Here is a 7,779-nt window from a genome sequence, read left to right as displayed (position 1 = left end):
CCCCAGCCACACAGGCTGTGTGCATCTGTTTAGCAACCTACCCCCCCCAACTTTGCCATGCTCTGCTTGTTCTGGTAGGGGGCTGCACAAGGGAAGTGAATAATACAAAGACACACACCCAGCACCAAGGACACTCAGAAAATGTCCTCAGTCCCCAGTTTCCCCTCTCTTCACAGTTGTGTGTCTGTGTGGCTTGGTGATCATGTGCATGTGTGTATGGCATATGTGTGCATGGATGACGATGTGACCGTGCATGTGTGCTCGTGTGTCTGTGTCCAGCCCCTGATCCAGGGGGGAGGGAACCCACTGCAGAACTGAGACTTCTCAGAATTAAAGGAATGCAGGAGTCACCGGGACAGACAGAGCGACCCAAAAGAGGAGGTCAGCACACACCCGACCCAGACAGGAACACACAGGACGAGGCGAGAAATCTCAGTGGCCAGGGGCTCCCACTTGTGTGCACACACATGCACAAACACGGGTGCACACAGCCTTTGGGATGGCGCACACACGGGACCAGGGAGACACACCACACCCGTTCTGGAGGACAGGCCACCAAACCACAAGGCCCAGCAGGCAGCAGAGAGCAACAGCCCAAGTCCCCAAACTTGACTCTAAAATACTCAGGCGCCTCCGCCCCAGAAGCCACAGGCCACCCAGAGCCTGAGCAAAGGGGAGAGTCGGCACACAGCCAAGGGGTCGGAAGGGGATGTCCCACCATCGATGTGGGGGCCAGTCCAAGCAGATTTGGCTGCGGTGGTCCCTAGGGTAGCCCCCCTCAGGCAGACGCCCTCCCCCACCCCAGCAGGAACAAGGCCCAGGAGGCACTTTCTGGAACCAGGCACTTTTAATCAGGAGCCAAGGCTGGGACTGAGTGGGGTGGGGGGCCTGGGCGGGGCAGGGAGTGAGGGGACCAGGGCCATTAAGGTTAGAGCGGAGCCCCTGGGATCCAAAGGGGATCTTCAGGGTGCCCAGGCCAGGGCAGTGGGCAGCAGGCCCTGTGGTGGGGTCAGGGTGGAGCCCCCGGGGCGGCACCCTGGGGGGCGGTGGCCCTGGGTCAGAACATGGGGCAGGGCCCAGCCCGTCAGTCATAGTCTGAGTCGTCGAACTTGGTGCTGAAGAAGGCAGCAGAGTCCTTGGCCAGCCGGGACAGGTGCAAGGCGCCAGTCACCACCAGTGCCAGGAGCAGCAGCGGCGGCACCAGCGCCCACATCGCGGCCAGGATGTTGTAGCACTTGGCCTTGGAGCCGAAACGCCGGGCTGCCTCCAAGTCTCCAGCCACTTTCTGGTCTCGGGCCTGCAAACCAGTGGCAGGGCCAGGTCTCTATCTGTGCTTGGGGCGAGGGGCCTGCCTCCCGCACCCCAGGAAACCACTGGGTCCACACCATGCTGGACCCAAACTCTGGATGGAGGGATGTGGCCTGAGGGGACATTGCCCTGGGCTTGACTCACTCCCTTCACAGCCCCCAACCAGACACTGGGGCTTGGCCCTCCAAGGGCCCTTGTGTCCTAGGGGACCTCAGCCTAAGGGGAGCTGGAAGGGGCCCCTGTCTCCTCCCACTCCAGCTATGGACCCAGTGGCCATCCCAGGCCAGCCTCAGCCTGCAAGGACCCTCCAAGTGGGGAGTCCTCTGGGGTGCTGAGACCCCCCCAGAAGCTGAAGGTAGGGGGCTTTGTTCACAAGACCCCCAGCATGTGAAAAGCCCCCATTTGATGAAAGAGGCCCCCTTGGGTAACCCCCCATCGACGCTACTCTTCTGGATGGACTAGATTCCCTTGAGGACAGCCCCTTCGTTTTTGTGAGCAGCACCCGGCCTGGGACGCCCTCATGAGCTGCAGAGCGCAGAGCCCGCCGTCCCCAGGGAGTAGCCCCTTGATAAGCAGCTCCCCTTGGAGACCTCCTCCTCCCTCTACTTGATAAAGCAGCCCCCCAGTGACCACCAAACCCCATAGAGACCCTTCCCCTGCCCCCAGCTTACAAGCAGCCCCCTCAAACGCTCTAGGCCCCCTCGACAAAGCCCCCCAGAAAGCACCCCGCCCGCCCACCTTGATGGAGTAGGCCAGCGCCAGGAAGCCGAGGCAGCACAGGTTCAGGTAGAGGGTGCTGAACACCGACCAGATCAGGTGGTCCCGAGGCGGGGAGCGCGGCGCCCCCAGCGCAAGGGCCGTGTGCGCGGCGCCGTCCGCCTTACGGGGGGCCCGGGGGTCCTCGCGGGGGTACGACGTGTCCATGGGTTCCAGCGCCGTCTCCGCCTCGCGCAGACTCCGCTTCGAGGGTGGGCGCCCCGGGCCGCTTATAGCGCCCGCAGCCCTGCCCCCAACGGTGGGCTGGCCAGCGCCGACGCTAAATATAACGACAAATGACAGCCTGGAGCCGGGCGCCGGCCCGCCCGTACCCCCGCGAGCCCCCCACCCCCCTGTCCCGCCCCGTCCCGTGCCCCCGTCCCCATCTCTCCCCCGGAGACCCTCGCGCGAGCCCCCATCGGCCCCCTTATGCTCCTGCGTTCCGCCAGCGGCCCCCACCCGCACAAGTTCCCATGGAAGGCTGCAAGGATTGGGAGGCGTTCAGTGGCCGCGGACCCCCATCAGAACCCCTCCCTCCCTCAAGCCCCGCCCCAAGGCGCCCTCCCACCCAAGGCTGCTGATGGTGAGCGTGCAGTGGCAGCATACCACCCCACCTGCACACCTTCTCCCCTCACGCCGCCAAAGGCTGCTGGGCAGGGCGTGTAGTCGCTGCAGACTGCCCACCAGAGCCCCCTTCCCCGTGGCCAAAAGGAGCTGGAGATCCACCTCAGGGCCATGGGTACAGGTACCAGGCTGCCTCAGCGTCAGGGAAGGGCTGGAGCCCCCCAGGCGTGGGCTAGGCCCCCCTCCTCAGGACCAGGGCTGCTGAAACCCCAGCTCTTCTAGCCCCAGAACGCAGAGCTCAGGCTGTGCCCTCATCACCTTCTGGTCGGTAGTGCCCAGCCTGGAAAGGCAAAAGTTCCTGCTGACGTGCTAGTGGGAGGCTACAGGCCACAGCAGGGTCAGTGGCAAGGAGAAAACAGCAGGGAAGAAGGCAGGCGAGGGGGTGTGGCATGTGCAGGTCTGCGGGAGGCCACCAGGACCAGCCACAAGGCTATCATGGCTGTCAGGCTTGCGATGAGCTCTCCTGACCCAGTGCAGGTCCTGCCCTCCTCCCTCGCGGGCAGACAGCTGCTTCTCAGTCTCCTTGGCCGGCTCCTCCTGCCCTCCCCAGTCCAGAGATGTTTGGGGGCGTGAGCTCAGGGCTCTTCTTGACCTCATCTCTCTCTGCAGGGTCCAGTGGATGCTTGGCTGTAAGTGTACGTGCCAGTGACTCATGTTATGTCCAATGGCCAGACTTCACCCCTCAAGTGCCTGCTCGGTGCAGGAGGCTGGGGGGATCTGCAACCTAACTCTTCGAGAAGAGACCTCAGGCTCCGACCCCAGACCTCCTGTCTTAGTCAGTTGGGCTGAGATAAAGCACCACAGACTGGGTGGCTCATAACAACAGAGGTTTATTTCTCACAGTTGTGGAGGATGGAAGCCCAAGATCAGGGCACCAGTGTGCACAGGTTCTGGCGAGACCCTCTTCCTGGTTGCAGGCGGTCCCTGTGTCCTCACAAGGTGGAAGGGGCTAGGGAGCTCTGTGGGGTCTCTTTTATAAGAAGTTATCACAAGGGCTCCACCCTCGTGACTTAATTACCTCCTAATACCGTCACAGCAGTCACTAGGACTTCAACATGTGAATTTGGGGTCCACAAACATTCAGTCCATCACTTCTCCTCGGCGAAGTCTCCCCCATCACAGGTGATGGTGACTCCACCCACCCAGCTGCTCAGGCCAAAAGGGTTAGCTTACCCCTGCCCCCTGCTCCCTGTACCAAGTCCATTTGGCCCCACCTTCCAGGGCAGGTGGAATCTCACCACCCCCACCACAACCTCACCTCCTGCTGGCTTAACAGAGCCACTCCCCTTGGCACTCTCAGTGTGGCAGCCAGAGCAATCCTGTTGGAAGATAGGTCATGTCCCCCTCTCTGCTCAGAACACTGCACTGGCTCTCACCTCATACCAAGTGAGATCCAAAGTCATGGCAATTGCTAATAAGGCCCTGCAAGTTTGCTCCAGGCCACATTCCCTGGACAACAAACTCCAAGAAGGAGATTCGTGTGCAGGACATTTAATAGCTCTTGGGGTCAAGCCCAGTGGAAGGGAGAGGAAGGAAGCAGGATGGGGCAGGAGAAGCTGAGGTGCACTGAGGTCCAGCAAAGACTGCTGACCCTCAGATCTGGAGCTTGGAAGGCCCTTTGGAGGCATCAGAATACGTGTTGTCCCTCTGGGGGAAGTGCCCAATGAGCGTCACTGGCTTGCAGCTGTGCCCATGGGGGCCCTTCCCCTCCCAGGAATGTTCAGGCCACCCCTGAGGGGGCTGGAGTTCAGGCTCCAGCTGTGTCCAGCTTTGTGCTGAACACGGAGCTGATCATGGAGAACCAGGCTGGGAATCCTTCCTTCTCCATCATCTGGTCCCAAGGGGTTGCCCCTGCAGTCCCAGGCGTGAACAGAGGGACCGGCGTTGGGAAGCAGTGGTGGACGACACAGGGTCAGGACAACCTGCCTGTTTGATCTGGAATGTTCCACTTCCATCCTCATAAGCATCGCTGCTGGGCCACCTGAAGCTCTGATTGGTGGGTCTGACACAACCCTGCTGTGATGGGCAGTTCTGCCACCAGGTCAGCTGGAGGCCCACATGGTTAGAGACAAGATGGGAAAGACTGCCTTTGCCAGATCCACCTTCCTGGACCTGTCCCTCTCTAGTACTCCAACACGTGGGACCCCCAGGGAGAGGGGCACCCCATGGACTCCCATGGCTCATCCTAGAGGTCCCAATCTTCCAGCTGCCTCCTAGAGTTAGCTCACTGATTTTCGGGGTACATAACAGGGGTGTGGGGAGACGAGCACAGGAGCCTGGCAGACATGCCCTTCTGAGTCCAGGAAGGGCTTCATCCAAGGTAGGAGGGGCCCACAGTACCTCCTGAGGTAGACTGGGCAGATCCACATCAGGTGACCCCCATCCCAGCCACAGTGGTCAGGAAGGCCCCCCCTTCCCCCAGGGTAGCCTTCATGAAGGGCGATAACACAGCACTGTCACAGGCAAGTGCACTTTATTGAATCCAGGTGTAGACGGGTATGTCTGCAAAAACTGCTGTAGAAAAGGGTATGGGCAAGTGGGCAGGGCCAAAGCCCCAGCATCTGAGGCCAGCAGGGCATGATGGGGACGGGGCTGTGCCCATGGGCAGCTAGAAGTAGCCTCTGCCGTCCTGCATGGCCTTTACAATTATCTGGTAGAGTGTCAGGCAGGCAAATCCCATGAGAACGATGAATCCGGTGCTCAGAAAGAGGCCCAAGACCAGGGCCCAGATGTTCAGGCACTTGGCGGTGGACGCATAGCTCTGGGCCCCAGTCACGTCGCCCACCATCTTCCGGTCCCTAGACTGGGGGAGAAGACACAGTGAGAGGGACCTGGAGGGGGTCTGGGAGAGCCAGCTGAGGTGACTCGGGTCCTTCCCTGCCTGGTCCCTGCCCAGAGCAGCCTGCACCTGCCCTTCACCCAGATGGGGGCCACCCTGTCCCGTCCCCTGGAGCCTGAGCAGCACAGTGCCCCGTGGGCCCTCCCAGCTGGGCCTCCATCTCCTTCCTCACAGACTCAGCCTCTCCAGGAGGCCTCAGGCTCCTCCTCCCTCTGCTCTGGCCTCTTCACTGGCTGCTCGCCCCGCAATGGGGCAGCGTTCCCTGTGAGTCCCTTTGTTCCTTCCGAGAGATCCTCGGAGCCCCATCCTGAGTCTGAGGGATGCAATTTCTCGTTTGATCAGTAGAGGAATTCCCTGGAGTCCTGGGGACAAAGTCAGACCCTGGCCATGGCCGTGCGCCTCATGCAGCCCCATTGTGATCTATGATGAGGATTTTTAGGCTGCTTAATTTTAAAACGGTTTATGATGAGGATTTTTAGGCGGGTTACTTTTAAAACTGCAGATGAGAAGCAGGCTCCGAGGACTGGAATTTTGCTTGCCCCTTTGAGAGACATTTGCATTTGTGAAGGAAGCGGGGGATGAACTTGTAGGGACCTGAAATTGGCCACTCCAAGGTATGACTCTTTGGCATCGGGATTGTTTTGGGCTGATTGCTTTTGATAAACTGGGACAGGGAAGGAGGCTCTGGGGAATGGAACTTGCCCTTGTTGGGACACATTTACATTTGTAAGGTAAATCTCTATCTGTAAAAGGTGCCTCCCTCTCTGTACCAGGAAGAAGAGGAGAGATGACCTTGTCCCTAGAAACTCTTAATGGGGAAGGCAAGAACTTAAATTGGTTGCTGTCTGGCAATCTCATGTAACTGGTTTAGGATGGTGGCGTCTACCCTTTCTAACCTTTACTTAATCCAATTTGATTCTTGTCTAAAAGTCATGGGATCACCCAATGACCAGACCCCACCTGCACTGATACCATTTTAACTTTTTACATATTCTTTGTCTTGTAAAGAGATAACTCACATACCTATGCCTTATATTTAGCCTTACTCTCCACCCAACTTTGCAGCAGCAGCAGAGGCAGCAGAAGCGGCAGCAGCAACATGCCGGCAGCAGCTCTGCCTGCCCATGGGTCCTGTCCCCATGCCAGCGGCAGCAGCAGCAGCTCCCCATGCCAGCAGCATCTCTGACTGCCCGTGGGTCCTGTCCCCATGCTATTCTACTCTCTAAATAAAAGAGCACTACTGCCAGATCTTAAGAGTCTAAGAAATCTTTCTTTCGACTCCTCGGCTCACTGACCCCGCATCATCTACACACACACAGACGTACACACACAAGGCCTCCCCACAACCCAGATGCCATCTGGGTGGGGACCTAGCAGGCTGACACACACTTTCTGGGGAATCCCCCACGCACCCACCCACCTTCACGGAGTAGGCGAAGGCCACGATGCCCAGGCAGCAGCACCAGTATGTGAAAAGCGTGTTGAACAGGGACCAGACGATGTGGTCAGGCACGGAGGTGTCACTGTGGATGTTGATCACGGTGGTCGTCACGGGAGCTGAGCTCCGGGGTGCCCCCAGCACGGACACCTCATGCTCCTCCTTGAGCATCTCATAGGTCGGGGGGACACCAGTGTGGGCGCCACTGACAAAGGTCCGGGAGGTGTGGTTCATGGTGCCGGGATGGGGCGAGCTGTGGTCCGGAAGGCTGGATGGTGCTCAGTGGGTCTTTTCTTTCCCCAGTAGTTTCGGTTTCTCTGAAGTTTCCTTTTCCTGGCTTTGGGGAAATCGGGAATTGGCTGGGTACCAGGAGGGCGGAACAAATGACTGAGTGTCAAATTACACTAGGGCAGGGTTGGAGGAAGGGCTGTGGTCTAAGAGGGGCTTCCTGTCCCAGGCGGTCAGGTCAGGTCTCGTCTCTGCTGACCCACCTCCTCCTTCAGGGGTGTAGATGAGCCCTGGGGACTGGGAGCCATCCACCCTTTCCCGCAGCCCAGCCCCAAGCCTGCTGCAGAACCTCACTCTCCCCAGCCAGGGCCCCCACAAGGCCCTCATTCAGACTCCACACTCCAGGCCCAGAGGGAGTCCTCCCCCCAGAGCCCACACCTGGGCAGTCCCACGCCTCCTCCCTGAAGTCTGTTGTCCTTTTGTGCCGTCTCCACCTACCGAGGGTAAGGCTATCGGCTAGCAATGCCTGGGGGTACTCACCTGGACCAGCCCTCGTGGTTCTTGTGATTGCAAGACGCCCTTCAGC

The 7,779-nt window shown here is 59.5% G+C and overlaps 2 protein-coding genes across 6 annotated transcripts; both read right to left on the bottom strand.

Annotated features, from left to right (window-relative positions):
• Window positions 1-834: 834 nt before the first annotated feature.
• Window positions 835-3,158, bottom strand: LOC124233196 (interferon-induced transmembrane protein 5). 5 transcript variants are annotated; one of them, XM_046650363.1, is made up of 3 exons: window positions 2,947-3,158; window positions 2,047-2,344; window positions 835-1,297 (listed from the first exon to the last, which is right to left on the bottom strand). In XM_046650363.1, exons 2-3 carry the CDS (start codon window positions 2,230-2,232, stop codon window positions 1,085-1,087), a joined length of 399 nt encoding a protein of 132 aa, XP_046506319.1. In that variant the 5' UTR covers window positions 2,233-2,344; window positions 2,947-3,158; the 3' UTR covers window positions 835-1,084. The 5 variants fall into 5 exon arrangements, with proteins under 5 accessions (XP_046506319.1, XP_046506314.1, XP_046506315.1 ...); XM_046650358.1 differs by lacking the exon at window positions 2,947-3,158 and adding an exon at window positions 2,671-2,937; XM_046650359.1 differs by lacking the exon at window positions 2,947-3,158 and adding an exon at window positions 2,791-2,937.
• A 1,986-nt stretch (window positions 3,159-5,144) lies between these two features.
• Window positions 5,145-7,644, bottom strand: LOC124233197 (interferon-induced transmembrane protein 1-like). Its single transcript, XM_046650364.1, has 2 exons — window positions 6,948-7,644; window positions 5,145-5,491 (listed from the first exon to the last, which is right to left on the bottom strand). Exons 1-2 carry the CDS (start codon window positions 7,197-7,199, stop codon window positions 5,297-5,299), a joined length of 447 nt encoding a protein of 148 aa, XP_046506320.1. The 5' UTR covers window positions 7,200-7,644; the 3' UTR covers window positions 5,145-5,296.
• Window positions 7,645-7,779: the final 135 nt, after the last annotated feature.

The sequence above is a fragment of the Equus quagga genome, unplaced genomic scaffold (assembly GCF_021613505.1).
Source record: "Equus quagga isolate Etosha38 unplaced genomic scaffold, UCLA_HA_Equagga_1.0 160574_RagTag, whole genome shotgun sequence".
In the NCBI taxonomy this organism is placed as follows: Eukaryota; Metazoa; Chordata; class Mammalia; order Perissodactyla; family Equidae; genus Equus; species Equus quagga.
The sequence above is the reverse complement of the archived record's forward strand: the minus strand, read 5'-3'. Positions and strand labels throughout refer to the sequence as shown.

What these genes read in the sequence shown, in the direction of transcription:
- LOC124233196 (XM_046650358.1), bottom strand. Translation starts at nt 2,801, where the DNA reads ATGGCCCTGAGGTGGATCTCCAGCTCCTTTTGGCCACGGGGAAGGGGG. An exon ending in GAAGGTGTGCAGGTGGGGTG is followed by an intron (nt 2,345 to 2,670) that starts GTATGCTGCCAC and finishes CGTTATATTTAG; the next exon opens with CGTCGGCGCTGGCCAGCCCA. An exon ending in CGCTGGCCTACTCCATCAAG is followed by an intron (nt 1,298 to 2,046) that starts GTGGGCGGGCGG and finishes ACTGGTTTGCAG; the next exon opens with GCCCGAGACCAGAAAGTGGC.
- LOC124233197 (XM_046650364.1), bottom strand. Translation starts at nt 7,199, where the DNA reads ATGAACCACACCTCCCGGACCTTTGTCAGTGGCGCCCACACTGGTGTC. An exon ending in CCTTCGCCTACTCCGTGAAG is followed by an intron (nt 5,492 to 6,947) that starts GTGGGTGGGTGC and finishes CTTCTCCCCCAG; the next exon opens with TCTAGGGACCGGAAGATGGT.